Genomic DNA, 18,133 nt, shown 5'->3' with positions numbered 1-18,133 from the left:
GGGGGGTTTCCTTGCTTTTTCGATTCCCCCAACTTCCGCTGGGTCTTGGGGGGTTCGTTTGCTTTTTAGTCCCCCCCATTTCTGATCTTGCATGATCTGCTTGACTGCTTTTTGATTTGTCTTGTTTGCATTTGCAATGGGTCTTGCACGGTTGATTGGGTTTTGATTTGTTTTCTTTGCATTAGGTCTTGCATGCTTGATTGCTTTTTGCTTTGTCTTGTTTGCATTTGCAATGGGTCTTGCACAGTTGATTGGTTTTTGCATTAGGTCTTGCACACTTGATTGCTTTTTGCTTTGTCTTGTTTACATTTGCGATGGATCTTGCACAGCTGATTGCTTTTCTTCCCCCCCCCCCTTTGGCTGGAAAGGATTAATCACATTTCCCACCGGTCTTGCAGTGATTGTTGTTGTTGTTTTCCCATCGGCTGGAATACATTAATTGCATTTCAGTGCATTCCAATGGGAAATGGTGCTTCAACTTATGACTATTTCGAGCTACTGTACGACCATTTTCCTGAACCAAGTAAGTCTGTAAATCGAGGCACCACTTTCAGTAAAAAAAAATTGGGGGGGTAATGTTATAACCAATACACAACAAAAATAAAACCAACCAACCCACGCCCAAACCATTATTCTGGCCATAACAGGTAAGACAGAGTGAAGTCCACCATCATTTGGGATATCACATCACTGAAAGCCACCAGAAGGCAAGAAATGAAGAAACAACCTCGCAAAAACTAAAATAGTGATAAACCAGGTAATTCTGGTTCCTGATAGTAAACCAGTAATAAAAAAAAATTGTTTAAATGTTTTGCCTTCAGTAAAATTTCAAAATAATATATAGCATATAATTTTATAGTAATTTTACATGAGATATAAGGTATTAATTTCCCAATAGAACTGACTTCCCTAAAGCTCAGATTTTTTTTCCGACACTGCAACAAGAGAACAGAAAACAGTCAGGAATGCTAGCACCTGTTTGTCTACACAGATAGGATGACTATGCCAAACGAGAAGAAATCTATGTAAATGTTTACAGAAGAACACTAACAAATAAATGCAATGTTATTTGTGGACAATGTAATAATTTACTAAACCAAGTGTGCTACATCCTCTCTCAGCTGTGGGTATTAAGAGTACAGTGCTGTTAAAAAATAACTTGACAAAATGAACTTTGATTCCAAATCAGTAGCAACAGTTACTGACTGGTAACCAAGTAAATAAAACAACAACAATGAGCAAGTAGATAAAATAGGATCAAGACCTTCACAGGTGAAAGCAACACTTTCCAAAGTGACTACAGAGTTGTGCTTTCATTATCAACTATGTTGTAAGGAAGATAAAAATGCAGCCTCTTAAAGTCTAACTGCTATGTTAATATGAGCTTTTGTGGGTGTCTACTTCCTCAATTGTTTGAAGAAGTAGGCTTGTCCACAAAAGCTTAAATTAAAATATAGCAGTTAGTCATTAAGGGACCAAAACATTTTTGTCTTTTTTTGTCTGACAGGCTTTCAACAGTTTCTATGATTCTCTGTTCAGACAAAGTCAAGCCTTCACCTCCATCTCTCTGAAAGTACACATATATTCAGACACTGGAAGTGTCAATGAATGCAGGATTATTGAGGAGGAGTCAACATGGGCAAGGAGACTGTGAAAAATATGCGTTGTGAATAAGTATGAATTAAGATTATAACATCAAGACTGCACTTCCTGCGAAGAAAATTAACATGTTTAAATCAGGAAGGAACAAAGAGAAGGTAATGTGATCCCCAAGATTACAAAAATGTAAAAGTGGGTGATACCTTTTATTAGACCACTAAAAGTCAAACAAATTGCAAGCTTCCATGAATAAAATTCCACTTCTTCAGTCTTAGCACAACTCCTCCATAGATACAGTGGTGCCCCGTATAGCGACGTTAATCCGTTCCAGGCTGATCCAGGCTGGGGAAAGCAGCGAGGGGTGGCTGCCAGCGAAGGGGACAGGGTGGGGGGGATCCCAAAGCCTTCGGGACCCCTCCACCCTGTCCCCGCCGCCCCGCGCTGCTTTCCTAGCCGAGATCGGACTCCCAGGAGCCCGATCCAGGCTGGGGAAAGCAGCGGGGGGTGGCTGCCAGCGAAGGGGACGGGGGGGGATCCCGAAGGCTTCCAGGCAAAAGCCTGGAAACCTTCGGGACCCCTCCACCCTGTCCCTGCCGCCCCGCGCTGCCGAGCCCAGGATGCCTGACAGGCATCGGGTCTCCCCACCTTCCCCCCGCGGCTTGGCTCCGGCTTGGATCCGACCCGCGGGGGCTACCCCGGGCATGGCTGGACTCTTGGGAGTCCAGCCATGGCAGGGCTAGCCCCCGCCGGTCCGATCCAAGCCACGGGGTGAGGGTGGGAGAGCGGGGGGATCCAGATGCCTTTCAGGCATCCCGGACTCAGATCCCACCCGCCGCCGGTTACCCAAGGCTGGGTAACCGGCAGCGGGTGGGATCCGAGCCCAGGATGCCTGACAGGCATCCGATCTCCCCACCTTCCCCCCGCGGCTTGGATCGGACCCGCGGGGGCCAGCCCTGCCATGGCTGGACGCTTGGGAGTCCAGCCATGGCAGGGCTAGCCCCCGCAGGTCCGATCCAAGCCGCGGAGTGAGGGTGGGAGAGCGGGGGGATCCGGATGCCTTTTAGGCATCCCGGGCTCGGATCCCACCCGCCGCCGGTTACCCAAGGCTGGGTAACCGGCGGCGGGTGGGATCTGAGCCCAGGATGCCTGACAGGCATCGGATCCCCCCATCTTCCCCCCGCGGTGGCCTCAGAAGGACCCTTCGGAAGGGTCCTTCGAAGCCCACCGCAGGCATTTTCCCCCAGCTGAGTGGCGGGAGCGCTCCTTTGGAGGCTCCCGCCGCTCAGCTGGGGGAAAATGGTGCCTATGGGGAAAACATCGCAAAGCGATTTTTCCCCATAGGCACCTTCGTTATACGATCGCAAAAGCGATGGCATTTTTGCCATCGCTATGCGAATTCGTCGTTAAACGGGGCACTCATTATACGAGGCACCACTGTAGTTTGTAAAGAGTGTAGACAAAAACCCAGAAATCAATTTTATATGCCTATGAGAGGTGACACTTAGGAGCAGGGGTGTAAAAATTCCAACCAGACTACAAAGCTGCTCAAGACAGCAGCTTCAGGATGACTTACATCACCTATTTTTGTTGGGATTCTGATACAATCTGTATCTGAAATAGCCTGATTTGTATCCCACTTACTCCTAGTGAATTCTTAGAGAGCAGTTTTTACTTCTAAAATTGCTAGTTTTTCATCACTGGATTCCTCTTCTAAGGAATCTGTCATATCTCTTTCACATAGTTATTTAGTATATTGTTTCTATCTTCTCTTTATCTTATCCTGATTGAGTAGTACACTCCACAACTGATCTATCAATGTCCCTAAACTTGGCTTTCTGCCAGTCTTAATTTCTTTGCCATTAATAATTTTAAGAGTTTCATCAGTCGTCTTATTTATTTATTTATTTATTTATTTATTTATCTATCTATCTATCTATCTATCTATCTATCTATCTATCTATCTATCTATCTATCTATCTATCTATCTATCTATTTATTTATTTATTTATTTATCTATTTATCTATTTATCTATTTATCTATTTTATTGAAGCTGCTCCTTTCATTCTGCTGCAGGAACAGTCTTTTTGCATTCTTCCCACTAATACCTATTTGTCACAATTTTTTTGGTTTTTAGTAAACTCTTTATATGGTCTTTAATTTTTCAGGAATGCAATTTAAATTATATTCTGATACTATGAATTTTTAACTGTTGTTCAACTTTGCTTTGCTTTTGACATTAACAGTGTATGGTCTGTACCTCAGTTTGCTCCTAGTCTTACTCTTGCAGAGAGAAAAGAGCTTGTTCACCATCCATTTCCAATTTTATAGTCTGTTTGGTTTCAGTGTATGGGACATCCAGTGACATCCATGTTACAATAATCTATTAGACTACATGAAGCAGGTATTTGCAACAAGCAAACTGTTGACTGTACAGAATTTTATGGGATGTTCTTCTGCTGTCGTTCTGACTCCTAGGACAAATTCTCCTCAGTGTCTGGTTTTGGTTTGTTTCTTACTTTTTATTTATTTATTTATTTATTTATTTATTTATTTATTTATTTATTTATTTATTTATTTATTTATTTATTTATTTATTTATTTATTTATGCTTCCAGGTTGCCTATGATTACCAGCAAATCCAGTTTTAGACTGTGAACAACTGCCACCTGCACAGAAGTGTTCAACTTCTTCTTAAATGTCTGTAATTAGAGCACAGACCTGAATGACGGTTTATGTTGATAAGCAAGAGATTGTTATTATTCAGTCCGACTTCGCATTATGGTCTCTAACTGCTTATGTTATGCATGCCTCACTATTACAGCCATTTCTGAGTTTATCACTTCCAGAGTAAAACTCTCTGTAGTTATCTGACTGAAAATGCCCTATTCCAGTTCTCTTTAGCTTACTCGGACTAAGTATTGGTATGTTTAAAAGTTCCATTTCTTCTTCTACAACTTCATACTTCATACTGGCTTCATACTTCTCACATGCTATGCTCCAATTTTATGCAACATCAGATATTCCTTTTGCTTTTATGTATATCAGGAACTAGACATCCTTTCAACTTTAACTTTAATCCACTGGCAACTGCAATATTTGTTATTTATCTTTGGCTCTTTCACAATAATCTCTCTACCTTGGAGTATCATTTTCCAGCATTACATCTTATTTCATTTTGAATAATAATAATAATAATAATAATAATAATAATAATAATAATAATAATAATAATAATAATAATAATAATAATAATAATAATAATAATAATAATTTATTGTCATTGTAAGTATATACACATACAACGAAATTCACAGTATTATCATAGTATTTCTGAGGTATAAAATATTCAGATGTACTGTATCTTCCTCTGCACAATACTAATAGTTAACTGTATAGCTGTTGCCTATGCCATGTCACTTTCCACTACTTCTGCCACTCAATGGTTCCTTTTCAAGAATTTCTCTGTCCTTATAGCTTTAGAACTGTCAATTCTCTTCTGATATGATTCTTAATTCCTGAAGAGGATGGATGCATATTAGCCGGCTTTGACCATTCCACTTTGGGCACTCTGCAAACAATACAGACTTGTAACAAAAGTCTAACCTCCTGAGGGCACTGCCCTAAACTTTCCTGACACACTCAAATCCCCCCAGCACATTAAGACATACACCTATCAGCCACAACATTAAAACCAGGTGAACTGAATAGCACTGATTACATCATTACAATGGCACCTGTCAAGTGGTGGGATATATCAAGCAGCAAGTGAACAGTCAGTTCTTGGCGTTCATGTGTTGGAAGCAGGAAATACGGGCAAGTGAAAAAGATCTGAGTGACTTTGACAAAAGCTAAGTAATAATGGCTAGATAACTGGGTCAGAGAATCTTGAAAACACCAAGTCTTGTGGAGTGGTATGTAGTGGTTAGTACCTACAAAAGTGGTGCAAGGAGGGACAACCAATGAATCGGCATCAGGGTTGAGGGTACCCAAGGCTCACTGATATACATGGGGAGTGAAGGCTAGCCCACCTGGTCCATTCACAAAGAAGAGCTACTGTAGCACAAATTTTGTGTGTGTGTTTTTTTTCCTGGGAGGAGCTGTTTGTGATAGTATACACGCTCAGAGAGGATAAGTTCATGCATATTGGGTAGCAAATTTTTACACTTTCCAGGTCAAAGCCCCAGTTGTCCCAACCTACTTACTGCTCAGGTGATGTTCTTGTATGTGGGCAGCTATGTACTCTCTAATTTTCTGTCCCGCTGGGGGGAGAGCTCCACCTCTTGCATGTGCAAGATCATCCCTGTGTGTGCATGTGACTCCACCCCACGTGTGGGGTTGTGCCACAACCAAAACCAAAGGGGCTGAAAATAATCACTGCAGGGAGGAAGAGGAAAGCTGTGTGGAGGGAGGCAGAGTTGAATGTACCTTTGAGGGAATCTTGGTGGGTAAGTAAGCATGTAAGTATGGACGGACAGCAGAGAATTGGCATTGATCTCCAATAATAATTTAGCCTCCTTAGTTGTCAAGTTTTAAACTAGATTAAGTTTTAAAATTATTTTTCAAAGGCAGCCCGCATATAATACACTGCAATAATCCATATGAAAGGATACTAGGAAATGAACATCCGCTTCATGATAAAAAGGAACTTTTACAGTCATACAACTCAGCACAGAACTATTTTTGATCTTCTCACACGTTGCCATGTTGAGTTTGTTGTCCTAGCACTACTTAAAGCATAGCTATCCTTCTGAACACATCTGTCATCCTAATCTCAAAACTTCACAGTGCAGTATTAACAACAAAGTCATCAGATATTTGAAAGACTGGCACATTTGCACATTTGTTTATGTTTTTACTCTCTATGCAAATGTAATAATTAAGAGGAATGGTGAGTACAGATTTTCTTAAAATCAACATTAAGAAATATTAAATCATAAATATTATGATAAAACATAGTTTTCTAAATGCCAGACAGTGATTTGAGCTTACAAATATGGACAGAAAAAAGGAACCTGACCTCCGTGCCATTTTTCAAAAAAATTAAAAAGAGCCAGTTAAAGGAAATAAGACTCCCAAGAATCTGTTCTTATTTGTCAGAAGAGATTGCAATACCTACTGTATTTGGGATGCAGGGTGAAATGCTGATAAGCCCTTGATTGAGAAAATTTTTACTCTGATTTATATTTACTCACTTTCCTCAAGTCTGTATGCAGTGAATGGAGTAGAGCTACTAAACACTGAAATAACCAAAGGAACTTTGCTGTCTGATGTGAGGGTAGCATTCCCTTCCTTATTCATTTCAACAAAAAGAAGCCAACCAGGCTTGTAACTGAATACTAATTCAAGACTGGTAACAGAACAACATTTTCCACTGCACATGGAAGTAGCAAGACAGCCTGGGTGTAAAGAACATGTCACATACATATCCTTTCTCTTTGTCATTGCTTGTTCACTAGGCTATCAAGTGCTTATTTCCTGTCGACGGAAACAAATGCTACATTGCAATAGCACGAGTTATTTGAATAGAGCAACAAATAGACTGAATTGCAGTCTAAACTGCAGTCCATTGTAACTTTCCCAAAACTATCTGACATCATAGGTCAAGGTGACTACAGTGTTTCCCCGAAAATAAGACAGGGTCTTATATTAATTTTTGCTCATAAAACCCCATTAAGGCTTATTTTCAGGGGATGTTTTATTTTAATGTTTTCAGTACAACAATCTATATTTATTCAAATACAGCTATGTCAGCTTCTTCTGGTTGCTGCACAATGGTGGAGGGAGGGGGTTCACTTAACTAGGGCTAATTTTGGAGTACGTATGGCTTATATTATGAGCATCATGAAAAAATCACACTAGGACTTATTTTCAGGTTAGGTCTTATTTTGGGGGAAACAGAGTAGGTAACAGCCACTGAGACCATCAAGAAGCAAATATGTTTGTCACCAAGGAATCAGCTCAGACATATAGGAGGAACAACTGCCCGACAGAGGGATCAGCAGCCCTGTTGTGATATTTTCAGTATCTAGGGCTCTATATGGGAAAAAAGTGGATAGCTTCCCTTATAGTTGTGACAACCACACAGAAAACAGCCCTAATGCTTCTACATTTAGACTTACATTTTAGAGATTCACAGGAAACCAGTTAAATCAACACAGGGTATCATAGCAGATACACATGTGACTACTGTTTCAGCTTCACATACAAACGTTTTTGAAAATATTTTATTATTTGGGAAGATAATCATTTTGACTTCTTTATTGGAGATCAACTGGAATAATGTGGCAAAGGGCATTTTCACTCTACTCTGAACCTTGTTGAGTCATAGTTACTAATTTCTCCAAACCAGGTGACTTCTGGGCACATTCAGGATTTTTTAAAAGAAGCTATTTTGGGCATACAACAGTTCATAAGGGACAAAATAGCCTTTCGGTGCTTTCCTTTAGCTTAGTGTGGGAATTTTAGGGAGCTCCACTTGGCCCAGCACTACTCTAGATGTTTGGTTATGTGCAATAGACAGTAACTTAAAACTGTAAGTTGACTCTTTAAACAATCCAAACAAACAGTTAAGCAAGACTGTATTAAACAGACAGTCCTAATTTAAACGTCTGCTTACCTCCACTGAAGTGGATTGCTGTAGCATGGGCTACCAGGATTACTCTGAGGTTGTGGGTTGAGATAAAACGCTAGAGGAGAAGTAGCAAGGGCACAATCAGCACTAAGTGGGATTTTAAGATGCTGCAGACCAGGTGCAGACGTAGGAGAAAACACGTGCTGATGGACATCACTTCCTCGGCAGTGTGAGAGGAAAGGAGAGGAGATTCTGACAAAGTACCATAATAAAAAGAGTCAGTGTCAATCCTGTTAAGCTTTTTTTTTTTCAGAAAAAAAACAAGCTGTGGATGGCAAATAGCACATCAGCTCCTAAATACAAGCACTATTGAAGCCAAATTAAGTTTTGTATCCCAATTAGAAATTGTACATTAAAAGTAAAACAGCTATATATCAGTCCCAAATATCTGCGTAAACCCTAGATCACATGAAAATATTGACTGCTAAACTCTGAGCTACTGACTTAGAATCTTCCATTATCATTTTCACATTTAATGGTACAGTTTGCTATTATTCAACATCACTTTGAATCATGGACCACAATCTGTAAGACCTGGGGCTTTTTAAGTGAAGGAAATATTAAGTAGTTCCTCCATGCTAGTGCTCACCAGCAATTTTTAATCACAAACTTTACTTTTAATTTATTTTTAAAATGCAAGACTGGTTATGTGCAAACTTCTGGAACTTGGAATATTTAAAAAGTTTCTACAGTATATTAGTTCATCAATGGAGAAAATCCGGGTAAGTTTTACTTAGACTTCAGCATCTCTATTATTTGACAATATTAAGTAGTTACAAGCTCTACAATTGTAATTTTTAATATAAGCTCAACAGCTCAATATTTACTTTTTTTAGAATGAATACAAATGAAACAACTAATTATTTCCATTATGTATAATATAACATTGTACTTAACATTAATTGCTTCTACACATAAGAAACTGGACAAATATAAGAACACTTCTTGTTAAAAGCTAAATGGAAATATGGATTTATCCAGGCAGGGACTATCTTGTTTTGCCAATTGTATGTCAGCCACTCTGGAAGGCGTTTTGACTGGAGAAAAAGATAAAACTGCATTGAATGTATAAGCACAGTCAGACTCAAAACTACCTGGTTCATTCTGAAAGGTTAACTAATTAAAGAAAATCTATTTCTCCAAAACAGTCCTTACTGGATCCGTAGAGAAGGGGCTCCAAATCGCTCTCTTCTTCGTTTCATCATTTCACTGGGTGAAACTCTATATTTTACTCAGTGAATGCAGATCTTACAGCCAGAAAAGTCTGAGAGCTATTAAATCCAATATCAAGCTTGTTGCGTAGTATCAGTATCAAGCATCGATACTGTGCATTCAGTTGCAGTCCAGATCTACCAGACAGATCACATCAGAATCCATTTTTTAAGAAGTCTTCTGCAAATGTATTTATGGCATTCAGGAACAACAGAGCTGTAGCCAACCAGCTTGAAGCCTACAACTGCAAAGGCAAAGATAGGGACTGAACCCTTTTGTCCCACAGCCTACGATATAAATCTGCCAGCACTCAAAGAGTTGTGGAACAGCAAATCATTGACAAACATTTGTTCACTTCAGCAAGCCACCAAAAAAGAAAGAAAGACACCAGAAATCAAGAGAGAGAAATGGCACATGAGCAGAAACGCTGGCAGAAGGCTCACATACCAAAATGAAAACTCACACGACAAAAGTAGTACAGTCAGAGCTCTGATCGAGAGTCTTAGGAAAGTTATAAGCAGCTGCAATATACTGCTATGAAATTATCTCAAAACTTTTTTTTCTTATCCCAGGATTATTTTATTGTGTTACCATTTTGATAGTATTTAAACAACCTCATTTTAAATGCTATTTTATAGCACACAAGGATTCTCAAGAGGTTAATCAGTTTTTCAATTGTATATAAATAAATCAGATTTTAAACTAATCAGTTTCTAATCAGTTCTAAATAGTTTTAATGAATTTGGAATAAGCTAATGAAGAATACAAGGGCTCAAAGGTTAAGAGATTTAAGATGCCCACAAAGTCCTTTTAAAGTTGGAATTTTCCTCATGAAGACTGATTCATTCAATTCAGCTATCAAATAGCAGTTCCTGTCACTGACTCAGTTTCACCATACATATACTGTTACTCAGCAATATTTTCAAACCCAGCATCTGTAAAAATTGCTACCTTATACCAAAAGACTGTTGGTCACTACAATGTTTATTTATATGTCTCTAATTATGACCAAGAACATACCATATGATACCTACAACTCATGCTAGTCCCAAATCTGTCCCTGTATCTATTCACTAAAAATCTCTGTATGACTAAACAATATGACCCATTAACTTTATGATGCAAAGAAGGGACTGGTAAACCACTTCTAAGTACTCTCTACTTAGTAAACCATGGGAAGGGTGACCATAAGTCAAAATCAACTTCCATGCCTACTATATTCAGAAAGTACAGTGAAATGTAGCAGGGTACATAAAGCTACCTTCAGCATATTTATTCATGGGCCGCTAATTTTGAGAACATCCAATATCCACTCATTTGTCTTCAATGATATACGAAGATAACAATCCACTGTTAAATATTATGCAGCAACACAAAAATTATTCCTTTATAGAGACAATATTCTGTTCTACCTTTATATTCACAGATGGAAAATGAGTGGGAGAAAGTATTACAAGAAAGAGAGAGCGAATGAGAAATACCACTTGGGGAAACCTCCCAGTGTGGTGATTCTTCTGCAACCAATATGTAGCGCCTTAGGTAATCTAAATAAAATGAGGACTTTTTTTAAAGAAAGTGAACCTCTGATCACCTCCTTGTTTGTTTATTTGTTTTCAAGTTTTAAAAACTTTTTTGGGAAATGTGCATCCTATGGATCCACCAAAGTTGTCCATCCCAAGTAGTGATATCCATCTTTCTGTCGTGAAGGCAGAGTAAAACATGATGCACAGTATGAACAGGAAAGGAAGTTATGGAACTATTTGACATTCTAACCACTGATTTGTACAATTCATAAGGCTATCTCAAGCCTTGTTACAAAAGGAATGAGCACACTGAGCACTGCATTAATACAAAGAAGTAATATTGTTATGCCTTGTTATGGTAAACTGCAATGAATATTACTTTTAACAAGTTACTTCCGAGCTTTGCACTGCTGATAGAAATAAAACAAATGAGTATGTTCCACATCTGTAAAATTACCTAAAAATAACTTTGAAGTTCCAGGTACACTTATCCATCAGTTATAATAATAATTTAGGAATTACAGTGGTTAATCCGTTCCAGGATTAACGTCGCTATCCGGATTTGTTGCTATGCGGGAGGGGGGAACCCATAGGAACGCATTAAACTCCGTTTAATGCGCTCCTATTGGGGAAAAACTCACCGCTATGCGGGGAATCCTCCATCCGGCCGCCATTTTCGCCACCCGGTAAGCGAGGGCAGGGCACAAAAATTCTGCAGGCGGCCATTTTCTGCACCCGGTGGCCATTTTGGAACCGCCGATCAGCTGTTTGTAAAACATCGCAATGCGAAGATCGGTAAGTGAAATGCTTACCAATCACCGCAATGCGATGTTTTGCCACCTAAAACATTGCAATGCGATCGCATTAGCGATCGCAAAAAATGCATCGCTATGCGGATTCGTCGTTAAGCGGTGCACTTGTTAAGCGAGGCACCATTGTAATTATACCTTGATTCCTAAAATGAATGAATTATATAGAACTGATTATTTGTAGACATTTAATTCTAAAATCTGTTTCAAGCTATACAGTCAAGTATGATTCTGAATGAGTCTCAAGTCTCCTGTGTCAGCAATCTGCATTGCCAAAATAGATACAATGAGCTATTTTCAACAATGAAAAGGGTAGACACAGTGAGTCCTCAATCTGAATTGGGACTCCAGCAAAAGGCAAAAGGTTCCCAAAATGAAGGAATCAATTTTCAGAAAAGAAATGTGCAAGTACAGTGGGCCCTCAATCTGTGGTTCTGATGAGTTCCTCATGCTTACTTCTGCAAAATGGGAAACTAGCCATTGCTGCTATCTCTGACTATAAAGTAGTACTGGCCCTAAAATGAGAGGCACTGATCACCAAACCAAAGAACAGCCATGCATATAATTCTGGTCCTTTAAAAATTCATTTTACCTCAGCATGAAAACTTTTGCCTTAAGAAACAATTCTGATATCTTTTAATTGATGCAATAAAATATTTGAATGGCTGGCTGAAATTTAAGCCAGTGTAGTCTTACTAGTATCTATTTAACACAGCTGAAGGCTCTTATGGAGTGTTCCAGTAATACTGTATACGCTTCCTGATCTAAGATCAACATTTTAAAATGCATTTACAGATGGGTCTAAAAATAACTACTTTGGCACCAGAAGCTATCCAAAGGATTTCAAGATAGTCAGCAAACATCTGTTAAGACAGGCATAGTAGATATAATAGAAATTAAGATATTGTATGATGAATTTCAACAGATGGGTCAGCAATTTTAAACTAAAGAAGAATCGCAGCATGATTTACTGTAGTCATCATCATGTTGCATTCATCAGTCTGGACTCCAAATAATATGGGGACACTTCTGAATCTGATTCAGTAATTGATATACTCAGTTCTATCTTCTTTGCTTCAGTATATAGATTTTTCTTCGTACTGTACAAAATTTAATAGTATAGTGATGCCTCAATTTACGAATGCCCCTACCTACGAACATTTTTACTTACGAACAGCTCCACTTGCAAAATTTAGCTTTGACTTGCGAGCGGAGCTTCGACATAAGAACAGAAAAAGGCAGGGGGAAAAGGTGGGAAAACCAACCATAGGAACAAATGCAAAACCAGTTAATCCGTCCACTACCACTAAGGGGAGAATTTTTCTTCTTTTGACCTAAGATGACTTAGGTTTTAAAAAAGGAAAGGAGGGAGGGAACAATGGAGAAGAGAAGAAAAAGTCTCCCTCTAGTGGTAGTGGATGGATTAACTGGTTTTGCATTTGTTCCTATGGGAATGAATGCTTCGGATTGCAACCGGCACCTCGAGGTACAACCAAAAAAAAGCCGGAACGGATTAATTGCATTTCAATGCATTTCAATGGGAAATTTTGCTTCGACTTACAACCATTTCGAGTTACGACCATATTCTGGAACGGATTAAGTTTGTAAATTGAGGCACCACTGTATAGCTTTTGTTAAACTGTGTTAGAATGCAACTGGCCATTTGAAACCATAACCCTGCCATAGTTATGTGAACAATTCAGGCAGAATGTTCTCTCTCCAAATTTTCACACACTGAGCCATCTGGAAATCTCTTCCCATTTATTGCTGCACAACAGTGCAGCTATGGATTTTGTGCAGCAAAGCAGCATTCTACAAAGTAATTCTAAAAACACAAACTGTCCAAACAAAACTTGTAACTTTGAAATTGAGCTTTGGATCTGCACCAAAAGGACAGGAAAGGAGGGCGGGAACAATGGAGAAAAGAAGAAAAAGTCTCCCTCTAGTGGTAGTGGATGGATTAATAGCAGACAGTCTGTTCTTGAGTTATGCCAGATTTGGGGAAGTCTGAACAAAGAGTTTTTGAGTTATTATTTTAAAAAAATAGAACTGTCCCTCCATGAAACAAGCAACCTCAAGTAACTCCAGATTTAAAGCAGATCACATAAACTGGAAATACTAATCTTTCATATTTTAAAATTTTATAATACTAAGCATGCCTGGGACAGGCCTGCCAGCAAGAACTTCATTAAACAAAACATTATAAGCATCCCTAGGTGGGGAGGGAAATATCTGAAGGTGACGGGCACAGAAACGTACTTAAATAAAGTAATGGAAGGTAAATCCTCCCAAAAGGGGAACATTTTGCCATATATCCCCAAGGAACTAGCATACAATTTTGTAAGACATATTCAGATTATTTCCCCTTACCTTAGAAAAACAGACATCAGCTACATTTTGTTCTAGTATTTTCCGTAAACATTATCCACCAGGAGCAGAATCTTGACCCCTCCTCCCAGTTATCCCATCTCTTCCCTCATATATTCCCGAGAGTCTACCTCCTTCCAGGTCCTGACACTCAAAACTCCTGAGACTAACCAGCAAGCACTTCCACTGGGAACAACTGAGATGGGGAAAAGAGAGGCAGGCACACAGCTTCCACTTTCTGTTCCTGTTAAACATAGAACTATGAAAGCAATAAAGGAGCTGTTCATAGAGCTACAATTTATAGCTCTATGGTCCATTCCTTTTCCTGTGGCACCCCTGCCGGGGTTTAACGGCGCCCCTTGGAGCCATGGAGCACAGTTTGGGAATAATGCATGTTTGCAAAGACTAAGCATGCTCAGTAAGCTCTAGAGGCTGTAGAACAATGCATGTTCAGTGGAAAATATTAAATTAAAAATGGTGGTGGGGAGTGAATTGACTTTTTAAATTTTTTACATTTTTATGATTATTCTGAAGAAGCAATGGATGCAAACCACTTCAGAAAGTCTTAATGTAGGTGAGCTCATGTGTTTCCAATCTTTACACTTATGCATTTTCCTACCAACTAGAGTGGTATGTGATCAGTACTACAACCCATACATTTATCACCAGGATGTATCTACTGGATATCATGTCAAACTGAAAGTGAATAATCTGAAATGTAGCTGATAGTAACAAAGCTGATGAAAGGTGGTGATAATGAAGCTTTTGATAGGAATGAGCAAAACACAGAATCCAAAACCAAAAACTGAAAAATAGGAAAACTGAGTAAGTCTGGACGCACAAGAGATAGTGACAAAGGTAGCAGGTAAAGAAGGTGACATTCCGGAGAAAGCATTTATTTACGATATTTATATTTATTTACGATATTTTTAAGCCGCACCATTACCAGTGGCTTCTGGGCGGCGTACAACAATATTAAAACTTAAAAACTTTAAAAACATTTAAAAAGACAATATAAAATATCATATATTAAAACAATTCTTAAAACATTAATATTAATAAGTCCTGCTGCTCATGTGGCCAGCTAGGGAATACTGTTTAATTAAAATGCTGGCTAAACAGAAAGGTCTTTGCCTGGCGCTGAAAAGCCAAGAGTGTTGGAGCCAGGCGGATCTCTATAGGGAGGGCATTCCAAAGTTGGGGGGCAACAGCCGAGAAGGCCTTATTTAGACATGCCATCCCCCTCACCTCTTTCAGGGATGGCACCTTCAGAAGGGCATCCTGGTCTGATCTTAGAGGACGGGCAGGCTCATATGGAAGAAGGTGGTCCTTTAGGTAACCAGGTCCCAAGCCGTTTAGGGCTTTATATATCAAAGTAAGCACTTTGAATTGGGCCCGAGCAGCAACTGGCAGCCAGTGTAAATTTTTCAGAACCGGCGTGATATGAGTCCGTGCAGCGGTGCCACTTACCAGCCACACAGCCCGGTTCTGTGCCAGTTGCAGTCGTCAGACAGTCTTCAAAGGCTGCCCCACGTATAGTGCATTGCAGTAGTGACTGTTGCCAGGCTCCGCTCATCCAGGTAAGGGCGAAGTTGATATATTCTCCAAAGCTGTAAGAAGGCACTCCCAGACACTGAGTCCACCTGGGCTTCCAAGGTCAGACCGGGGTCAAGGAGCACCCCCCAAGCTGCGGACCCTGTCCTTTAGGGGGAGTGTAATCCCGTCTAAGGCAGGGAAATGGCCCTTTAACCTATCTGGCGGGGCACCTACCAGCAGCACTTCTGACTTGTCTGGATTGAGCCTCAGTTTATTGACCCTCATCCAGACCATTATCGAGTCCAGGCACGAGTTCAGAACGGTGACAGGCAGTCTGGACACTACTGGTTTGAAATATCTTTGAAGTCTACTAGAAAACTGCAAGGGAGGCACTAGTCATGCCAGCTATAGATGTGTCAAACACTGGCATTAACAAAGAGAAGACTGTGAATGTTTATTTTAATACTAGAAAGTTTCATTAAAACAAATACAATAAAGTATCTTGTTTCTCAATTATAATGCCCTCGTTCAAAACTCCGCCAAGATGGCGCCGGCGCCGGGCGGTTAGCGTTTTCTCTGCCGCTCCAGCTTGCTTCTTGGTCTTTTTCTCTTTTTTCCTTTATGCTTTTTTTTTCTTTTCTTTCTCTTCTGATCCCCCTCCTCTCCCCCCATTTACCTGATGCCTACTGGGCGAGACGTGGAGTGCTGGGTCATGCTGGGCAGGACTTTGGAATGCGGAGCCGCCGCAGACCTGAATCGTGGAGGCGGAGGCTCGAAACACAGAGCCGCGGAGCACTCCGCGGAGCACACAGCTGGTTTGTTGTCGGAGTCCGGGAGCTCAGAAGCTGGGAGCCCTGTCTTGCTACCTTGGAGGAGGCTGGTGAGCGCTGGGAGTCAGAGGGAACCAGGATCCAGCTGGACGACCCAGCCGAGTCTCGAGGAGACCATCAGAAGGAAAGGACCTAGAGGCTGGAGACTCGCCCCCCTCCCCCCCCCCAGGTTCCTGCTGGACTCTGAAGGAGATCATCGGAGGGGGAAAAAGACCCAGAGGGGAAGAACCTGGAGGGAAGGTCCATCGAAGGGGAAAGAACCTAGAAGCTGGTGGTTCATGCCCCCTCCTCCCCCCCAGCCGGATTCTGGTTGAGTTCAGCGGTGGGAAAAGGATCCGAGGCTGGAGGTTAGCGCTCCCCTCCCCCCCCAGAAGTCAGCCCTATCAGCATGCCTGAAGCTGAAGTCTGCAGCCGGGGCGGCAGGACTCTTTCTGCCTGGTTGTGGCGAAGACCTTTAATTTTTTGGCATGCTGGTGTGCAAGGCTGTGGGGGGGGGACTCTGGGTGACTGTGAGCGAGAGTGAATTGGCTGTCCTGGTCCCTGGCTGGCTGGTCACCATGTTGGATCTCCAGGGGATGGGACTTCTTCTAGGACCGGTTCGCTCAGTCTCCCTTTTTCAGACTATCTGCAGAGACGCTCTGCCTCCTCCCACGGGGGAGGGGGGAAGGGCCAGCGACTGAAACAACTTTGCTCACCCTTGTGCTCATGATTAAGACCTTTGTGTTATCCTCCACGAGTAATATTCTCACTCCATCTTTAACATCAGTTTTAACAACACTAAAAATAACATAGAAATCTGCAATACTGAATAGACAAGGTCGTGTGGAGGAGGAGGGAGGATCAAGACTATATGTGGGGCTTAGCACGTGATTCCTCAAAAATGTATTTTAATTTTATACACCTGGGGTTTATAATTTGGGATATTTATTGTTTTTTTTTATTTTCTTTATTTTATAGTATATATTTGATTTATGTATATATTTGATTTATGTATTTCTCTTGTGCCTAAGTTTGTTTGTTTTAATAATTTAAATAATTCTTCTTTTCTCTTTCCTTTTCCTGGATATGAAGTGGAAGGCCTGCTTGCCCAGCGAGGGGCCTTCTAACATCTCTGTGATCATGGGTAGAGGGAGATATGGCGTTGGCACAGTCCCTACTCGTGTTAGAGGAACGATGAACAGATATTTGAAGGTCGTTCATTGTTCTGAGACTGTGATCAACCGCCAGTATCGAGGTAGCCAGCCTAGCCAGCCTTCCACTCTATCCCTGCTGCTGTTGAATGCCAGGTCTGTGTCCAATTAATCCCAGGTAATTCACGACCTTATCCTGGAGGAGGATGCAGACCTGGCATGCATAACCGAGACATGGATTAATGGGGAGAGGGGCCCTCCCCTGGCTCTCATCTGCCTGCCCGGTTATGCTGTCCAGCACCAGGGTAGACTGGAGGGGCGGGGGGAGTAGCCATTGTTTACAAATCCAACTTAGAGGTTACTAGGCACTCCTCGGTGGTAAAGCCAGGTCTAGAGGCACTCCACGTGTCAATAGGGGCTAGGGATGGTATTGGGATTTTGCTGGGTTACCGCGCTCCCCGCGACCCAGCCACTTCCGTACTGGATCTGGCCGAC

General features: G+C 40.9%; 1 protein-coding gene across 12 annotated transcripts in view; it reads right to left on the bottom strand.

Annotated features, from left to right (window-relative positions):
* MAST2 (microtubule associated serine/threonine kinase 2) overlaps positions 1 to 18,133 on the bottom strand; it is a 234,073-nt gene that overhangs the window by 136,361 nt on the left and 79,579 nt on the right. For 5 of the 12 annotated variants that reach the window (XM_072997567.2, XM_072997568.2, XM_072997569.2 and 2 more), the window contains exon 5: positions 8,217 to 8,423. The exons of 4 other annotated variants lie outside the window; for them this stretch is intronic. In XM_072997567.2, coding sequence (XP_072853668.2) covers positions 8,217 to 8,423 — 207 coding nt within the window. Of the gene's footprint in view, positions 1 to 8,216; positions 8,424 to 9,386; positions 10,466 to 18,133 lie in introns of those variants that run through there. 3 more of the 12 variants (XM_072997573.2, XM_078392847.1, XM_078392851.1) reach the window with 2 other exon arrangements.

This window comes from Pogona vitticeps, chromosome 4 (assembly GCF_051106095.1).
Source record: "Pogona vitticeps strain Pit_001003342236 chromosome 4, PviZW2.1, whole genome shotgun sequence".
Taxonomy (NCBI): Eukaryota; Metazoa; Chordata; class Lepidosauria; order Squamata; family Agamidae; genus Pogona; species Pogona vitticeps.
This window is presented reverse-complemented; position numbering and strand designations above follow the sequence as displayed.